Source organism: Hydractinia symbiolongicarpus, chromosome 3, assembly GCF_029227915.1.
Source record: "Hydractinia symbiolongicarpus strain clone_291-10 chromosome 3, HSymV2.1, whole genome shotgun sequence".
Lineage (NCBI taxonomy): Eukaryota > Metazoa > Cnidaria > Hydrozoa > Anthoathecata > Hydractiniidae > Hydractinia > Hydractinia symbiolongicarpus.
This window is the reverse complement of record NC_079877.1, coordinates 21,469,209-21,490,063: the sequence shown is the minus strand read 5'-3', so window position 1 is coordinate 21,490,063 and position 20,855 is coordinate 21,469,209. Positions and strand designations below refer to the sequence as shown.

The window sequence follows — 20,855 nt, the reverse complement described above, 5'->3', positions numbered from 1 at the left end:
AATTTAGCGAATGATCGAATATTTTAAATTATCTTGAATGCAAATTTTGACCAACCTTTTTGCGGATCGCAAAATTTCTACTCTTATTAAGGTAGTTTTGTAAATTCTGATTGCCCTCAATACTGGGTTTACCATAACTTTAGCCATAACTTTTTACCTAAATTTTCTATTCATTTTAGTTATGTAACAAATCTTTGTGTCTTCCGTTGGCTCATTCTTTTGCTTACGGCAATGATTCCAATAACATGGTATAGAGGAGCACGTATATTCATGTTGTCACGAGTGGAAGGCATAGCACTAGCGATGTTTTCACTCTGCATTGACAGTGTTAAACATACTGGACTTGAATTAGATGCTTATTTCCTGCATGGACTTTATCCACAGCTGTTTGGCATGGTATTACTACCTCTAACTGGTAATTTTGTTCTTTTCGAACGTAGAAGACTTAGTTAGCTCAAAAATATAACTAGTGAGATTTCACATTAATGTCTGTATTTTTTTTAGCTTCCAGAATATATGTTAGCGGTTTGCGTATTGGTACCGATGGGTCTTCATCACCTGTATATTTACTTTGCCTCACCTACCTGTGTCACAAAACATTAGGCCTTTACTGTTCAATGCTAGCTTTTTGCACCGTGCTTGTGTACTTGATGACTAAAAAGTTCCGCAAAAAGTATGCAAAAAATTCGTTAAAGGAATTTACAAGTCTTCATCTTGGTGTCTTTGTATATTTATCTGGTTGGATTATACCGCATATTTTATCTTATCCTGATTATGGAGAACAGCCAGACACCAAGCCAGAACGCGTGTCTGTTGCCTGCTTACTTGATATTTACACGAATGGTCACTTGTTTGATAATAAGCGCCAAGCTATGTGGTTTACCATGGCAACAGCTCTTGGTGGTTGTGTTATTACGAAGCGACTATATGACATAAGAAACTCAAGCATGACATATTTAAATCATAATCAAATATTTTCTACGTGGTTGCTGTTAATTACGTTATTTTCATCTTTTCTATATCTGAGCGATGTTCCTGTAAAAGCAATCAATTGGATGATACCTTCAGATTTTAAGAGAGATGGTTGTATACTTGGCCTGCATTTTTGTGGCTTGCTTCTTGCTGCCATGTCAACAGGGTCTGTAATTAACACATTGTTATGGTTGGTGGAGGATGATCAGTTGAGAAAAATGACAAGAATATTTATTCTTGCACTCTTTTCGCTAGCCATGATGAAAACCGGTGGACAAAGACTTAGGGATCGAGTCTCGTTGGTAGAAATAAGTACAAATATTCAGAACATGTTGAGTTGGATGAATCAAAATTGTACTGATGGAAGGGTGTTAGTGTATGATCAGTTGGGTAATGGTTGATTTTTTCTTTGTTCATTAAACTGATCAATTTTATTTTTACATTGTGTTTACTTGATACTAAATGCTTTTACTAGGAACTAATGGAGCTGATGGAGCTTGGCATCTAGAAAGTATTCCACATTTAACCAGTAAACCAGGTGAGATAGTGACTGAATGTTTTTTCGCTAAACTGCGTCTTCGCTGACGAAAATCTCTATGCTAGCTTTAAATTTTTTTGTTGTTAGTCATTATCACTTTTATAGGATTACCCAAGCAGTCATTGGCTCAGGGTAGCATCTTTTCAACATTTTATCTCACAAAAATAGCTGCAGAAGACAGTTCTCTTGAGAAGTCTGCTACCTTGTTGGAACTTTACAATGTGCGTTACATTGTTATCTCTGCTGTGTTTTTCAATCGCATATCCCTGAACATACCTAATCTTCAGCATATTCAGACGGTCAACGGCATTCAGCTCTATAAAATTGACCCAGAGAAAAATCCTTATAGTTATTTTAATTTTGTACACCTTCCTGGTTTCATCGACGGAGACCTAAATAACATTCGTGAAACAATTGTTGAAATATTGGACTTGTATTCGCAGAATGTTCTTTTCTATTTGAATCCGAGTCGATTAGATCACGTTCGAGAAAACGGCATGGTTAATGTACAGGTTCGTGCTTTTTTAGGTTGTGTTAACAAAATTTCGTTTTTGTGCTCCAACAATTAGCAAAATATATTTTACTAAAAGTGGAACACGTCTTGAACAATAACATTTTTAAAAAACTATAAAATAGCTCGTTTTAGTGTAGGAAACAAAATTGTGAATGTCGTTACATTAATGAATTTTTGTAATAAATCTGGCTCTAACTACTGGGCCAATTTTTCCTTTTTTTTTTACCTGGATGTTTATTCGGAGGGCGGTTTTTTAAGGATGGCATTTTTTGCAACAATAACTATTCAATGTCACCATCCCATAACAAACAAGATTATATAAATATGCTTAACTTACGTTACCGTATAGCTCAGACATTAATATACACCTAATTCCCCATTTTCTTTAATTTTAAGTCAAGAAAATGGTATTCTCTATTTGCGATGGGAGAGGGTACTATCCATTCGCAGGAGGGTGTTAAAGGTATGGGGTGATAACTTATAAATTTTAGCCTTATATTTTTTTAAGGAGAAATGTCAGAACGCTTTTAAAAAACGTTTTTCATAACTTTACGTTTTTGAAAAGAGAAAGTCGAATCGATACCTTTGAAATAAAAATTTAATTATGCTCAAATTAAGGTTTTTGTTTTAAATAATTTTTTTACTATATCATTTTAATTTGACATACAGGTCGTTGGTTTTCCATACTACCACCAAGAAAGACCAACAAGCGATGTCCCGCTTGTTACTTGGAAGCTATGTGATCGAAACATAAATTCGGAGAAAGCCATGCGTTATTTGCATGACCTCTACTCAAATGAGCCAATTGCTTCTGAAGTTGTTGAAGAAAGAAGATACGCTACAGAGTACCATGCTCTTGTCAACATCCAACACAAACATGTCGAGGTAAGCAAGAACACTGACCAGGTTTTTGTTTAAGTTTAAGTTTAAAATTCAGAAGCACGATATGCGATATTGGAATGACGATAAGTCTTGCTGACAAAAGCCAGTAACGGAATTTCCGTAAATTGATTTTTTGAGAGATGCTTAGAAAGTGTTGTCGCATGATCCAGAATTTCTTTGTGTGGATGATTGTATAGTACCTGTTAGGCCAGCTGGCTTTGTATGCGGGCTAGATCACCTTCTTTAACTCGATAATTTGCACAATCGAGCCAGCCCGTTTGTCAATATGGCTCAGCACATGTTTTCTTCATATACATCAACTTCAAAATTTAATTGTTCGAATTTTTATGTGTTCGATTTTTTTTATGTTCGAACTTTTTAATTGCCCACATTTGCTTAATGGTGTTTTTTTTAATCTGTATATTGTCGTTACCAGCCTTATTTGTGATGAAACCCTTTTATACTTAATGGATTATTGGATTGTTGGTTTTAAGATAATTTGAAAAATTCTCAGCAGCTCATAATCAAAATATTCAATAAAGGCGGCGATACACGATTCAATTTTTCGAATTCGATAAATTGGATCGTGTATCATGTAAAAATCGTGAATTGTCCAATTATATTTTTAAAGAGTCTGCTTTTTCAATAAATCGAAAGGTTTTTAACCAGTAAAATGATGTACATCAAATGTGCGTTCAGAAAAATCAGGTCTTCAAAAAATGTTTTCAAGAGATTTTAGCAGTGAATGTATGTTGGAAAAAGCGCTCTGAAACGTCAAAACCGAAAAATACAAGAATAAGGACGAGAAGAAAAAAGCATGCGAAAGAATTAATTCGAAACTTAGAAAAGAACTAATTTTGGAGAAACTACAATCTTGGTCAAAATATGTTGGGCCAAATATGTTAAGGACACGGTAACCACCCCCTGAGACACATACTCAGTATATTTAAAATATCCCATCTGCTCGCTATATTAACCCTAACAAATATATATATTCTGAAAGCCAAATAAATTATTTCTAGAGTGGTGAAATATTTTCATAAAAATTATGTAAAAAATTTTAAGTAAAATCTTTGTTTGTTGAAAAACGTATGATTGCGAAGCTCTTATTCGGCTCTAAAAAACTTTGCTTTTTTACTCAAAACAACACGTGGTTCCGAGAATACAGCATATTTTGTGTTACAATTCCCCAATTAACCAATATTAGATCTTATTTCAATTTTATATTCATAAAATCTCAATTACATTGCGGCGCTACGCCTCTACATAATCGGGGAATTTTATTTCATACGATTTAATATTGGATAATCAAGCCCATTCTGCCTCATAATGGCACCCTGAGTGCCGCTCTGCCTCAGTTCAAAGTTTATTTTCAAACACTTTGTCCTGGTATATTTTAGCCTTATTCAAAATAGGCCTATGATATTGTTTTTGCCAGGTTGAAGACCATTGTCCCCGATGAAGTACACTTTCCAGGGACAAACCCATTGGCTTTGCCTTAGATGAAGATGCTGATCGACAGAAGTGTGCCGTGAAAAGTTTGATGTCTAACCCTGCGTTTTTAAGTACAGTCTTGATCCAACCTGCAATAGTACTACGAACTACTTTACGATAAGGTCTTACTGCACTTAGTAGCAATTGACGTTGCTGGTTACAACGCCAACCCTGGAATCTTACAATGTATTGGTTCAAGCAAGAAACAATGCACAATTTTCTGTTCTCTAAAAAACTCATGATACTCAATTTTTGGTCGGGGACTTCCTATTTTCCGAGTTTTTGTACTCTCAGAAAGTTCGAAAATATACGAAGTTTGTGTTTAACCATGTAGCGGATATCTAATAGTTTCAGTTCTGATCCCCTGGGATCTGAACATAATGGAAACAACATGACAGTTTTTAAAACTAACAGGCGATGTTCATTTTCCGACAAATTTTCTAAATAAGATAAGACCTGTTGAGCATCCCACACGAACACGAATCTGGGTTGTTGAGATCTCTTATTTGTCACACCCGTGGTTAACTTACACACCCTCGAATGTTTGCCTACATCTAAACTATCAAAAGGGGCATGAAACGCAGAGATAGCTGATCTCTATCTATTAATAGTGCTACACTGAACCCTTGTTCCATTTCAGCTAAAAAATTTAAAATATAAACCAAAGAACATTTAACGGGATCAACTTGTTGTTGACCACACCAGCTAGCCCACTTACTCCAGGACGATTCGTAATTAGAGAGTGTGCTCTCTGTTCTGGCACTTGTGATAAGCTCTGCAGCTTTTCCTGATATTCCCTCACCTTTCAAAATTTTCCTGAAATTATCCAAGCCACCAGCCTCGAAGTTTGGTTTTCCAGAAGTTGATGGCTCTTTCCTTGAGGGTTTGTTAGAAGTGACAGGTTTTGCGGCAGGAGTAAAGGCTTGGTCACTAGTATTTCTAGGAGAGGATCATACCACGTCTGTGTTTGGCAAGCAGGAGTTATCAAAATCATACACACTTTTTCCCTTGGGACCTTGGCTAACACTCTCCCTATTAAGGAAAACGGAGGAAAGGCATACAGGTAATGGTTTCCCCATGGTTGTTGCAATGCATCCATCGCTAAGCAACCTGGGTCTGGTTTCCAAGACATGTAACTCGGCACCTGATGAAAAAGTCTTGACGCAAATAGGTCTATGTATGGTGTGCCCCACCTTTTGCATAAAATATTCTAGGATCTAGAACCCATTCGCTCGAGTCCACAAAGTTTCTGGACATCCAGTCCGCCTTTACATTCAGCTTCCCTGGTAGATGTTCTGCTGTAATTGTGATCTCCTTAGGTAATAGAAAACTGCACAGGTGTTTCGATAACTGAAACAAGCAAGGGTCCTTGGTGCCCCTGTTTTCATTATATAAGCTAGCGCTGTCATATTGTCTATTTAACAGTGAATATGTTTTAGGGGAATCATTTTGTGGAAAGTTAGTGTAGCTAGATAGACTGCTTTTAATTCTAAGATGTTAATGTGAAGGTTGGATTCTTGCAGAGACCAATGCCCCCCCCCCTATATTCCTTCCCTGACAAACTGCTCCCCAACCTTGTTTGAATGCATCTATTTGAATTAATACCTCCTGGAGGGATTTTAATAATGATCTTCCCTCGTTCAGTGCCAAGTTGTTTAGCCACCACCGGATTTCCCATAGAGCTTGTGGGTCTAAATGAACAACTGGCTGGTAACTTTTGTTTAATTGCAAAGCTTTTATCAAGCACTTTTGCATTATCTTATCTGTAGGTTTGCTGGAATGACCGCTGGGGAGGTTGAAGATAGTTTTCCCACCAGACTGCTCAGTTCCCACACAGTAATTGAGAGCTTTGTCAGTCCCTTTTTGCATTTCTCCTCTATTCTCTTCAGAATTTTAGAGGGACAAGTTCATGCTCATGTTCACTGAATCTATCTCCACACCTAGGAAACTTATTGTTTTAACTGGCTCCAGAATGGACTTGGACAAATTGATGACAAATCCCTAATTTTGTGGAAGAAAAATGAGAGTATCTCTTGCTTAAAACAATTTTTCCTTCGACTGGCTTAAAAGCAACATGTCGTCCAAATAGATGATTACTCGAACGTTGATTTTTCGTAAAATTAAGATTGGAATTTTCACCAATTTGGTGAATATCCGTGGAGCGGGCCCCAGTCCGAAACATAAGCATCTTTCAGGTCTATTTTGCACATATAATCCCCTTCCTGTATCATTTCCTGTATCAGATAAAGTCCCTCCATTTTGAAATGATGGTAAGGTACAAACTTGAAGATGTTTCAAATTTATCACAGGTCTGTTTCCCCCATCCCTATTGGGAACTAGGAATACATTGTTCAGAAACTCCCCTTTTACATGACATTAGGCTGAATGGCTCCCTTCACCAGCATGCTCTCCACCTCTTCGGTCACTAGAGCAACTTCCTTCTGATTCATTCGGAAATTCTGAGGTATTTTTTGTTGCGTTGGTTTTTCCATGAAAGGAATCTGCAATCCTGAAACATACTCCAAAATTTCTATGTCTTTTCTTAGTAATTTCCAGTTTTCTACAAAACATTTTAGTCCGTCAATGGGTAATTGGTATTTTCGACACTCAGTGTTTTGTTTTCGGTAAACAAATGCCTCACTGAGGGATGAACGTGTTGCAGATTTCTTTAAAGGAATTATTACTGAAAATTTCAGGTTAACTGCTCTCCTGGTGAAGGTTTTGCTTAAATTTTGATTTCTTACCTCCAAGTCTTGAAAAACTTGCCTGCTTAAAGTTACTGGTTTGTTGTTGGTTGTTGCGTGGGTCTGGCTTAAAACGCCCCCATTGTTTCTTTTCCAATGAGGGCTTCCCTTGAAAAGGCCGTTTGAAATTGTTTATTGTTAAGTCGATGATGAGAACTTTTTTGCCAAACCATAAACTTCTTTTGATTTCTTCTGTGTCTTTGCAGTATCGATTACGTGCTCCTGAAATTTTTACCCAAAAAGGTTATCTTCTGTTGGAATTTTCAAAAGTTTCGACTCGTCTTTTAACGTGACTTTCGCTTTCTTTTTGTCTGACATGATAGCCGGCAACATATTTAATCTTCGGTGATATGAAACAGTATTAAAGGTTTGTCCCAATAACAGTTCAGTTTTCTCAACTGATTGAGATAGATCCTTCCAGGAAATCTCCCCAGGGTTTTCCCTGGATGGACCAAGTGATGCTTTAATCGCATACCAAGTACGGCTCAAAGCCCATAACATTGCACATTTTTTGTTGGATTTGTTCCAATCCCCAATCTAAATTCAATTCAATACGTTTTCTGCTTTCTTCTAACAATTCTTTGCAGAATATATCCAATTTTTTTGGTTTGGTGATATTTTTAGGAACTGGATTTTCTTCCAGCACACTGTCTTTCAATTCCTTGTCTAGGACGAAACGCTGCATGTATTTGTTAGCATACTCTCCTAGTTCAATGGGCAGTTCGTATTCATTCATCCTTTCATCAGATAAAGCTTCAAACCGTTGTCGTTTAAAGCAAGTTTCATAGTCATAGTATCCTCTTGGATACTATGCTCCAGGGGTCGTTTCTCCCAAATCACCACTATTCACTTCATGATTAACATCATGAAGTGAATAGTGGTGATTGGTGTGATAGTGGTGATCAAAGATCTTTGCTTTTACCTGCAAAAATTATGATGAAGGAATATTACACCATAACATGATAAAAACACCATAACATGATAAAAACGAAAAAAATAAATAAATTAAAAAGGTATAGATATAATACATTTGTATAGATTATTAAAGTGTAAAAGAAAAAGTGGATTATTTAGGTGTGTGGGCGTGCTAGAAAATGCGACTAGAAATTTTTCAACGATGTCTGCCTGGCCTTAGTGTGTGCAAAAGTAGCGACTGTTTGACACGCCTTTTTCTCATTTTTTTTATCCCCATATGACGTTTCCGACGTTTTCTTGAATTTGCTGAAATAATAACTGCAACAGCAGCGAGTTCAACTCCGTCTTCGCTCTCTGAAGACATTTTATCAAAAGGAAAATATCAAAAATCTGTCTTTGTGTATCACCTGTGAAGTTTCGATTTTATTTTAATGCTCAATATAATTTCGACAAATCGAATTCGATTAATTGGATCGTGTATCATCTTATTGGAAACAATTGCTCATTTTCACATTTATACTATGTACCTTGTATTATTATTAGATACTTTATTTTAGAGGTGTGATACGGGTAGATTATTGGTACGGGTAGATTATTGATACGGGTAGATTATTGATACGGGTAGATTATTGATAAATATTGCTGTTTTGTTTGGTTTAACCATTAAATTAATTTTGTTGAAGCATTAAGTATGTCCGAAAAATAGTTGCGATAATGTCCGACATTTTTTGGTCCGAACGTTTTCGAAGTTAATGTAATTACGTTTCAACCAGGCTGGCTCGAACGGACAAGAATTGAAGTGCGAAAATACGCATGCTCCAATAAAAATAAGAATTGCAGATGAGGGAGAGCGCCTCCTGCTCTAGTATCTTTTAACTCCAAATGGACAAATACAATTGGTACAGATTTAATCGATGTGTTAAAAGATTTCAAGGATTCTATAGAATTTGCCTTAAACGCAGAGAAATCGCAGCGATACGAAAAGCGAGAAAAATAATCGGCGACAGTTATATTGCTCTCTGTCTCTATATTTTGATCCAGATGTTGCTTTAGATGTTTAGAAAACACAAAAGAACCCACTACTCACTACCACTTATGCTCCCAAGGGACATTATAATAGTGGAAAGTTTTTGAGTTTTTTGAACTTGGGGAGGAACTGCTTCTACCAAACCTGTACCATTTGATCACGAGTCTTCTGAAATTACCGGTGTCAATGAAAGTATTTCAGCCATCAGAGAAGTAGGTAACAAAGACGGTTGTAAACAATGTACAAATGGTAATCGTCATTGCAGTAGTACCAGTAGTAAAATCAAGGGATGGATAATAAGAATATACAAAAAACACCTAGAACAAATAATTATATGTAAAAGAAAGAGACAATTTGCTTCTCAAAGAATCTAAAGACGCCCTTTTTCGATGTCAGCTATGTGAATCAATAAAGGAATCAAATACTGTATTCGCAGCATTAATTCGTTGCAATGTCGCAAATGGCAGATTGTATGAGAAATGGATGCAAGTAATAGTCAATCATTTTCCGCACCACCTTGCAACAATTTTTCTTTTCGCTTCCAAAGCTGTCAGTTCTTTGCAAGGAAATAGTAGTGCACGTATTCGTGGGGCATTAAACCATTCCTATTTATCATATCTAAACAATAATGAGTTTCAATCTCAACGCGAACATATTTTGACTTTTGTTGTTGCTGTTGTTGTTTAGGGATTTGAAATCCTTTTTTCTGTAAGTAAATGTTATTTTCAATACGCATGATGTAGCTGAAAAGTTATGACTCAAATGTTAAATTTTCTGATGTTACGGCACGACGTTAATAACAATAATTTAACATCAAGCTTAAATTTAAATTAATAAAGCCATTACAATGGTCTTAAAATTTTGAGGCCAAATAATTTGGAAACGGGGTAGTGACGTCAGTCATTTTTCACTGCCCGTGTAATTAGATACAACCTGGGACCAGATTTAGTAGGTTTCCTAAACCAGGAAATGGACGGGTTGATAACATCGTCAAACGACTTTTTAACCCAATATCTAACTGTTTGTCAAAAGCACATGATGCGATACATTATCTTAATCAGCACTTCCAGCTCTATACAATAGAGGCAACATGTTATAAAATTTCTGAAAATTTTTTTGGATATAAACGGGTCATTGCTGATGTCATTAAATTTTAATGACGATTCTTTTCTTCTGCGTAAGTGGATTTTCCACAGGCTTATCTACTAGTTAATATAAGAGATTGGATTGGAATATTGATCGGTGTACCAAAAGCCGCTATTCTTATGCTTATGCTCTTTAATATACAGTACAGTCCATTAAGTGAGACACTCCAGAGACTGTGAAAATTCGTCCCACCTAGCAAGTATCTCACTTTCCCTCTCTGTTAGCTGAGACTTTTTCGAAAAAGTCTTAAAATGTCCCACTTCTAAAGATTTTCTGAAAATAGATTTCTTAGTTATATTAACCTTTACAGGAGAGAAAAAAAGGATACATAATTAATAAAACTGCAAATATCTTTTTCATTGACCGTGTGTCTTCAGGGATAAAAAAAGCTTGAAAACTACAACCGTTACAGAAAACTAAATCAAATAACATATGTGTTTAAGAATAAGTGAAAAGTCTGTCGTTTTATTTTGTCTTGTCCTCGTCGTCCCAAGAAAAGCATTTTCACTGCATTAAACAAAGCATTTTTCGGACTAACTTGGCTCTGTATTTTTTTCAAAGAATGAATGACACCCTGACCCATTGAGTGTTAGACTGGCGAATTGGCTGTCGAGTTCTCTGACCCCTTCTTCCAAAGGCGTTGAATCCAGGCAGCTTTTCTTTTGATCATGGTAAAGGTAACTTTGCGACATTCTAATTTTGTGTCCTGTTAATTCCCGGGAATAAGGTATATAATAATCTATTAGCAATCAAAGACACAGGTTGTTGGTTGAGTTTTACATTGGATTTCACAATGCTGTCTTTTCTTGCAAGGTTTTTTTTATAAGAATGCCGCCGAATATTTTTGAGGAGCTCCTAAATCTCATAGAAGTTGCCATTGAGAAAAAAACAACGTATTTGCGAGACCCAATTCCTGCTAAAGTCAAAGTAGCTGCAACTTTGAAGTTTTTCTCATGTGGGATAAATTACACCGAATTACAGTATTTATTTCGCGTTCACAAAAGTACTTTGTCACAGCTCATCGCTGAAGTTTGCGAAGCTATTTACATGCGATTAAAAGAAAAATACCTCAAGGTAAATATATATTTCGTTCAGTAATTTATCAAACGTACTAAACTAGCAGTCACACATTAATACCCTGCACTTTGTGAGCCCTCTTCTGGGTTGAGATCTGACAAACTTTCTCGACTCTAATAAGTGTTTTGATATATGTTCACTGGGTGTCGGTACATATTCTGTAAAACAGGCGATAACGGCGGAGACACAAAGGGTGGGTAATTTTGTGTGGCATGTGTTGAAGAGTTCCTTGGGATCGGAGATTGAATGGGCGGTGTTCTGAAAGAGGTTACGGCGAGTAATCTTATCTGAACTACTACAGAAATGATGCGAAAGATATCGGGGATAAATTTTGTGCGTACTTTAACTCCACCGGTGCTGTTCCATGGCATGAAAAATTTGTCTGAAATTTATACCCACCATCGAAGAAGTTGTTTTTCTTGGGACGATGGAGTCACGTAGGAATAGCAAGGACTGAAAGTATGGCCATTAACTTTCGTAAACATCATCTCGTCCTGCTCCACATTTGTTGCTGTTGTTTACTTTCTTCAATTCTGCGCTGAAATAACTTCGTATTGTATTCATTTTACTCCTCACTAATTTCTCTAAAAAGAAAAACAGATCATAAAAATATACATGTTTTTCTTTTCTCATCCAAACTATTCGAAATAACACAAACCTTCCATTCCTAGTCTGCCTTTGAATATCTCATAACTTTTTGCCTTCTCGTTTCTGTTCTTATAAAACGGGGATTTAACATCCCACAAACTGGGCTGGCTTCTCCAAATCTCAAAAAAAATTTCGGTCGCTTCTTGCGTCTTCATTCTCGGGTGAATTACTTGTTTAAATCTTTGTTTTTATTTATATTTACGCCTAAACTACATCGCGTGCAACAAACACGTGTGCGAAAACAATGGATTCGATTTAAAACAATAGAAAAAAAATGTCATTGAAAAATTAAAAGTTGAACATGTTCAACTTTTCATTTTTAAGGATCATTGGAAATGAGAGTGTAAAAAATGACATTTTCTTCTGTATACACTGTCATTTTTCAATGATAATTGGAAAATGATCATTGAAAAATGATAGTGTATTTCAGCCTTTAGAAACGAAAGCGTGTTTTATCCTGTTTTTAAACCCTTTGTATTAATTTCTATCAAATTTTCAGGAAACGTTAATCATAATAGGATACAACTTTGTGTACTTTTCATTAAAAACAAAACGCGCCAAGAAAAGTTATCACGATAAAGCGTGTTTTCTCCCTAATAATCTCTTATAAAAGTGTTACCACCTCCGATCGCAATATAAGCTGCCATGGAGTGTTTGTTTTCCCGAATTATCGTAAAGGTGTATTTTAACTTACAGCAAGGAAGACACGAGGAGTGAAAAATAATGAGTGATAGTGAAGGTGATTCCGATCCTATTAAACCAGGCGATGTCTTTTAATTATAACACCGCAATAATGTTGTTAAATTATTTATTTTCACTTCTATTATCCAGCCCCCTCGACGAGTTGTTTCATCGTCGGAACCATTAAAGGGGCTACGGAACGGCTGTTGGTTTTCCACTTTAGTGACTTACACGAAAGTCGAGCTGATGGCGGCGAAAAACAAAGATGGCTATTTTTCCGGCATGTATGTAATTTGCAGACTCAAACATATAGATATATCTAGAATTTTTATCTTTTCCAGCCTTGGTCATGTTTTCATCCAGAATGAGTCTTGCTGAAATATTTCTTTGTAATATACTTTTCGAAAAAAAATATTGAACCAGCGAGCAAAGTGCGCTGGTCTCTTCATTGCGCAAAACGCGTTTGCTGGATTTTTAATATGTGCGCGGGATATGCGGAATGTGAGCATTTTAACCGGTTCGTAGCCCCTTTAAATCACCTAAAATTAGATTTGCTGCCTTTTTTTCATACGTTGTCCGTCATCTTGAAAATTAGAATGATTGGGACCAAAATCAAAACATTCGAATGTTGGATGACTTGTAAAACACATTCGATTTCATCCAACATTTAAATCAAAATGTAGGATGCGTTTGTTTCGGCCTTAACTCACATGACTTTCTTTTTATACCCTATCTGACTTATTTTAATCTTTTGTGCACATGTATCATTTTTTGCACATGTATCTTTGGTAAAATTAATATACTGTCAAAAATCATTGAAAAAGTTTAAAATTAGGAATTTAGGAACCATGATAATGTGCACATTTCTGGCTCAATTCTATCAAATCGGTGTAAAAACATGCTATACTAAATTTTAAGTCATTATTTCAATTTTCACCAAGTTATATTTTTGAACGAGAAGTACGTTTTCATACTTTGCTAGATACTCTTAGCTTATATCCCCTTTAGTACATGTACTCACATGTTTGTTGTTAATATTACTGAGGTATTTTAAACAGGAAAAAAATTATCCTATAAGCAATTTTGGACTGGTTCCGTTTTCACACATTTTGTGACATCTCCCAATTGAATCGTTCTCAATTTAGTAAGCAGACAAAATAACCATTGAACATAACATTGTGCAGGATTTAAAACTTTGAATGCAATGAAGACATATCTTGCCGGATTAAGATATTTTACATCGGCAAAATTGCAGATGTGGCATGGTAGTTGCCGGTTTAATTTCAGTATGTTGGCAATTCATATTTTTGTTTTGCAGTTGTACGCACTCATACCCAAACAAAAGTCATTTGTAAAAAAAAGAGACAAGTTTCTGTAACATACAAGAACACGAGAGCATAAATTTAGGCTAAATACAACTCTAGAAAATACAAAACTTTAGAAAATACAACTTTATCGACTGCTAGCCATGCCAACCAAATATCAGTAAAAGCTGGACAGATGTAAATTTAATGAAAAAATGCTGCGTATCGTTAAGATCTGGGATGTAATCCGAAATCTTAAAAAGAACTCTATTGTTGAATTAGAATCAACTATTGAGAAAAGACGGAACTCAGTGCCCTGAACAAAGAGTAAACCTTATACCAGAAAACAATTATTAAATTAAATCATTAAGCTGGGTTTCCACTTAGCTGGATCGGACTGGACTGGATCGGCCTGAACCGAAATCCGATCCGGTCCTGGCGCCAAAATGATTTTCAATCAATTTTATGAGCGGCAAAAGTTCATAAACAAATATGGCGGCTACAAACGTACGAGTATTGTTACTCTTTTTGCTTGCTAAAAGAAGAATTCGGCAAAGAAAGAGGAACAACAAATACAAAAAAGGATTTTGGTTTCGAAAAATCTTCCAAGAACGTAAACGAAAAGGAGAATATCATTTGCTTATTCATGATATACGGTTGTTTGACCACGAGTTATTCTTTAAATATTTTCGCATTCTACTTGATAAATACGAAAAACTTTTATCATACGTTGCTCCCTTAATTAGGAAATCATCGCTGAGACGAGAAAGCATATCTGCAGACCAGCATCTTTGTATCACACTAAGATGTTTAGTAATGGGTGATGCCAAAGCTACTATTGCAAGTAGTTATCGTGTAGGACCAGACTGTTGGTAGAATAATCAGTGAAACTTGTAATGCTATATGGGCAAAATTGTTAGAAGCAGATTATCTAAAATGCCCAACATCGCATATTGAATGGAAAAAGGTAGCTATTAGATTTGAGAAGCTTTGGCATTTCCCCAATTGTGTAGGGGCAATCGATGGGAAGCATATTGTTATGCAGGCTCCAGCGCGTACTGGCTCTTCTTTTTTTAATTACAAGAAAACACACAGTGTCGTATTGATGGCAGTTTGTGATGCCGACTACAAGTTCCTACTAGTTGACATTGGTGACAGTGGTCGCCAAAGTGATGGAGGAGTATTTTCAAATGGGAATATAGGACACGCTGTAAACGAAAATTTGCTTAATCTACCTCAACCAAGACTCCTCAATGGGGACGATATGACAAAATTTCTTTTTGTTTTTGTTGGTGACGAGGCTTTTCCCCTTGAAAACAAATTTAATCAAACCATATCCGCGTAATGTGCTTAATGATAGGAAACTAGATTCAATTACCGATTATCGAGAGCCAGAAGGGTTATAGAGAATGTATTGGCATAAGTGCTGCGAGATTTCGAATCTTTCGAAGGTCAGTTATCGGAAAGGTTGAACACGTTGTGGAAGCGACCAAAGCAGTTGTGGCTTTGCACACTTTTTTAATGGATGATCGAAAAATGTATTCTCTTCGTGGTTTTTCTGACAACGTCAGGGATGGCATTTTGACAGAAGGTAGCTGGAGAAAGAAGTAAATTGTCACAAATCATTCAGAGACATTGGGAGAATTGGTACAAACAATCATACTTTTGGTGCAAAGGAAGTCCGGGATAATTTTTGTGACTATTTTATGACAGAAGCAGAAGCTGTACATTGGCAACAAAATATTTTCTTATAAGAAACCTTTTTAAGAAACTAGATGCTGAAGCATGAAAATAATTAAGAAATTTGCAGTACTGAATCAAAATACAAACAAAACAAAGACAGCAAGTAGAATTTTTAACCTTTTTTAGTAGATCAGACTGTTTGGCTACTGTAAGATTTGAAACTCAATAAGAAACTTTCAGTATATACTGAAAATACAAAAAAACTGGTTTCTTATAAAACAAAATATGTGGAACATAAAAATCTGTATATATACCACCACATAATACTGTATTAGTTTTTAAAATAAGTGTCATGTCTCAAATTTGACTTCGAATAAAGCTTGCTAAATTTTTAGCTGTGCCATTACATTTTTCTTTGCATCCATGCCCTTTAATGTTTCTACCAAACTCAAACAAAAAAGTCGGTTGTCATTGTCTTCATTTTTTTCTTGTAAAACCTGTGGATCAATAGTTCAATAGTAAATGTCTATTAATAGCCTTTATTAGCATTATATCAGCACTTTCATCACTTGGCGGCTTTCTTTTTCGACTGTTTAATGAGGGGGGAGAAGCATATTGATTGTAACCTGTGCCAACAGCACTACTGCTACGAAAGCTATGTGAAGGTGAAGTCATAGGTGATATACCTGGGAGATCATCATTGATATTGTGGTTCTCCATGTCAAATTTTTCATTTATATCTAAGGGGCTAGACAGGGGATTTAGTCTTGTTGAGGGTATGTTCGTTTCACAGGTTCTGTTTGATAAGCTTTTCCGGAAAACGACAATTCCGTAAAATAATTACAAGTTGGTAGCATTTTTTTATTTCCAGCTCCAGATCGCATAGCTTTTTCCTCTTGCTCAAAGTCTTTCTGAAGTTATTCCTAATTTGGCCCATTGTTTCTTCAAAACATCAACTACCGTAATGCTTCAAATAAACGCCCGGGGCGTTTATTAAATTTTTTGACATTTTTTTTGGGGGGGGGCGCTTCTATTCGAGGGGGGCGTTTAAAAGAGGGGGACATTTATTAAATTTTTTACACTTCGTCTCCAGTTTTTAAGGATACCTATAATATATATCTTCACAACAGAAAATAAAAGATATTCACATGTTTTAGGAAGTGAACTTGAAAAGCGAAAAACTAAATTTCCTTAAACCTAAGATTTAGGAAAAAGTAAGTAAGTAAGTATACTATTACTATCGCCTCGCATAAACCCCCCGTGTGAGGGAGGGGCGTCTATTCGAGAGGGGCGTTTATTTAAAAAATAACTGAAAAGGAGGGGCATCTATTCGAAGGGGCGTTTAATAGAGGGGGGCGTTTATTGGAAGCATTACGGTATAATTAAAAACATTTTATTGGTGATTTGACAACTTTAATACGAAGCTACAAGCAAGGTAACTATGGTGTCTTTATTGTAAAAAGGATAGCTAAATAAAAAAGAATTCTAGAATAGCTACTTACTATGTATATTCAATTTACTGCTAAGTTCCTTCCAAGAAACCTCCTTTTTATTTAAATCATTGTAAGATCGGAGACTGGTATTCCACAAAGCAGGGAAAGAAGGCATTATTTCTACTAAATTATTCCTTATGGACATAAGATCTGAAAAAACAGATCCGGCCTGATCCGGTCGACGGATCAGAAAAAAGTTGAAACTTTTTAAACTTTTTTAACATCCGTTTTGATCAAAGTGTGGATCAAAACAGGATCAAATCCGTCAATAGTGCCCATGCGCGGACCGAAATCCGATCCGATCCGATCCGATCCGGTCCGGTCCGAACCTGCTAAGTGGAAATCCAGCTTTAAATGTTAACTTTCATTTTTTGCTGTCTGTGGCAGTTATGACGTCATACCCATTATGAAAAAGTGCCACCTTGTTCTTCTTTCCTTCTGATATATCAAATAACTAATTTCAATCACAAAATTGCGATTTGTTTTGCGAATCCGTTGCGTTGTAAAAACGTTTGAATTACTCAATCGACGTTAGAAATTTGAATAACGGGAGCGTTTATTTAATTTTGGTGTTTTATTTATTCTAAACGAAATTGATTTTCTTAAATATATATCATTATTACATCTGTTAGTTTTTTCATAACATTTTAATCTTTATTTTAGAATAAACGGGCAGAAAGTTTGTTGTTGAAGGTATCGTATCACCTGTTCTGGAGATGTTTCTACTTTCCTGTGGATGAGAACTACACTCTTATAAAGTATGATCAAAAAAATCGACCGAGAAGGCATTCGTTGGTAACTGTGCATCACGTGACCCCAAACCTGATGAGTGTAACACTTCCTGCTGGCAAATATCACGTAATATTCAGCTACCGATATCCGGGCATTCTAAAGTTACTTTCCATTATTTTTGCTTGTGTTTTCATTAACAAGATTCTGTGCCTGGGTTTGGAGAAATCTGTCTTCAGTATTTTCACTCATATTTGGAAGGGTATATCCACATTTGCCCATATTTTTACAAATGCAGTCATTTTTGACAGTTCAATGTTTTTTAAAGTACAGGATTTGCTCTTCCCAAAACCTGTCAAGGAATTCTTTATTAGTTTTGTGACATCACCAGTGTTGTTAAAAAGAAAACACAGTCTCTTACGTTCGATGTTTGCTGAAAGTTTGAAGAAGATGAATACGGTTCGAGATTTCACTTTGCTTTTCTTAAACAGAAAGCAAAACCATGATAAACCTATGATCAATCAGAAGGAAGGAGGTAGCTTGTTCACATCGGAAATTGATATTGTCAAGAATTCTCCGGATAGTATTGACGACAAATCTGCTGATCTAAATTCATCCTATGCTAGTGATAATGTGTTTACTGATAATAAGTTTGGTAAAGTATCTCCGCCAACACCTCCAAAACATGTCAAAAAAAGCTATCGAAAGAGGCATGCAAAAATTTCGACTAACGAAGAAGATAGCTCGGTGGAAGCAGCAGGAATTACTCATGGCCCTGTTTTGGAAACTATTTTTAAGTCACTGCGAAGAAATTTGTTGCCACAAAAAAAAAATACTTTAGAGTTTGCGATATCAGATCACAAGGAAGCGTCGATACCGAGTGTTACTAATGTTTCGTCGTCTGCGACGAAACACGACAAAACGCCACTAGAAGAGGAGACTTCAAATTTTCAAAAAAAAGCGCTGGGTTTCGGTTTAAGAGGCGAACGGATGCTTGCTCCTAAAGATGAGTTGTTTGGCATGTTTGGTAACACTGTCACACAACACAAAGAGGGTATAGAAAACATAAGGGAAAAATGTATTGAAAACGAAATTAATCTTGAGGATAATTCGATGACTGTGTTTGCTTCAGCAGATATGGAAGTAGAAACTGACCTACATCATTCAATGGATTTGTCGTATGATAAGTGTTTTTCGTCGGAACGTTCAAGTTCGCCAGATTTGTCACACTTTTCACCGGAGCGGTTCATTTCTTCGCCGGATGAGTCTCTATCCCCTGAGTCTTCTTTTGAGTACACGAGTACTGCGCTAAACACCAGCTCCCCTGTGAAGTCTCGTGAATCCGGGAAGGAAGAAGGAAGTATTATCCAGTGTGACTTAAAGAGCCACTCACCTCTACGCAACATTATAACTTCATCAGACCATATTAATTCGACACCGAAATTAAACAGACACATGCGGTCCGAGCACTATGGGTTAGAAGAACAGGGTTCCGTATCGTCATGCAATGTAGCTGTCGTTCTTACGTCCAGTAAATTCATAGAACTACCTTCCTCTGACGAAATGCAATAAAACAAGAATTTGAAATCCTCGTAAAATATTCAGTTTATTTAATTACGTTATATTTGATCTTTGTTGGAAAGTAAGAAGCGTTTGACTGTAACAACAATTCATTAAGCTCAAATGAGTTAGAAAATTTAGATTCGTTCTAATTTAGCTATACTGAATTTAAAGGTTAGAAAAAAAAAATTCATTCAAAGTTTTAAGAAACATGAAACTTACAAATAGTTGAAAATTAGTACATTTTCTCTGCTTATGTTATAAGCAAGAGAAAATACAAAATCAGGCTGGCACATGCTTATGCAGAAAAAAAAACACAATCAAGCGTGAGCATGCTTGCGTTATGTTTATACTAAAGTTTTTATATATAACGAATTAGAAGGTATGTCTAGAAATATCGCAAAAAAAATCACACCAGAAGGATTCACCAAGGCTGGGTACATATCTGATTGTGGATACGCCTATAATCGTTAAGCTTATAAAAAATCATGTAACTTTTGTACAAGGTATATTTAGTACAGTCGACTCCCTAATTAACGGACACCTAATCAGCGGACAGAAACGACGGTCAACTACTAATAGAAGGCTCTAAATAGCGGACACCGATTAGCGGACACTGTAATTAGAAGACAGCTCTCCGTTGCACGAAATGAATTTCGCTACTGGAAAGTCTCTGTTTTTAATGTTTTACTTTAAACACTTATTTTTCATGTGGCTTATGATTCAAATTCTATTAGAGTTTTTTTTAATACAATTTAAGAGTTATGTCGATCTGAGCATCTATATTATAATACCCGTATACGTCTGTCCGTCACGCAAAATAGTAGCTTAGCTGCGCAAGTAACGAGACGAATGCAATTAGGTATAAAAAGGACGGCGAACCCGTGGATTTTTCCACGGGCTAATGACTAGTCTTCTAAAATAGCTAAATTGACCGTGGGATACCTAGTTATAGGGCTTCTTGAAAGCCGTTTCGTGTCGAATTAGAGCGGGGAAAATGACTCTTTAGTGGGCACCTCTTAGCAGACAGAGAGCGATTGTACCGAAGGGTCTCCTAATTGGAGAGTCGAGTGTATCTCCAAATTCTTTAAACCACTTCTGTTTCGCATACGGAAAAAAAGAAATAAAGAGTATACGAATCAGAAGCTCAATTTTACTATTTTGATGTATATAGATTTTTTCCTGATATTTATTTGTTTATTTATTTGTTGAGACATTATATATTTATCTTTAGTGTTTGAATGAGGTTTAAAGAGATTTTTAACTGTAAATATCAAAAATCAATAATGCGTTAAATTTGGAATACTGACGTCATGGCGTCAAATATATTGGCAACCGATGGGGAATTATAAACTCTGTCTTGATAGTAAAGGAGCACCGGCAATCAAGATTTTTATTACCTGAAATAAACGCGAATGGTATTTTAACGCACTTTAAATATACACCCA

The 20,855-nt window shown here is 36.0% G+C and overlaps 1 protein-coding gene across 2 annotated transcripts in view; it reads left to right on the top strand.

Annotated features, from left to right (window-relative positions):
- The window catches only part of LOC130636185 (uncharacterized), a 49,335-nt gene extending 28,686 nt beyond the window's left edge, over positions 1-20,649 (top strand). For both annotated transcript variants that reach the window (XM_057445825.1, XM_057445826.1), the window contains exons 3-8: positions 180-415; positions 505-1,362; positions 1,448-1,510; positions 1,616-2,022; positions 2,694-2,909; positions 17,782-20,649. In XM_057445825.1, the coding sequence (XP_057301808.1) occupies positions 180-415; positions 505-1,362; positions 1,448-1,510; positions 1,616-2,022; positions 2,694-2,909; positions 17,782-19,419 (3,418 nt within the window). In that variant the 3' untranslated portion in view covers positions 19,420-20,649. The remainder of the gene's footprint in view (positions 1-179; positions 416-504; positions 1,363-1,447; positions 1,511-1,615; positions 2,023-2,693; positions 2,910-17,781) is intronic.
- Positions 20,650-20,855: the final 206 nt, after the last annotated feature.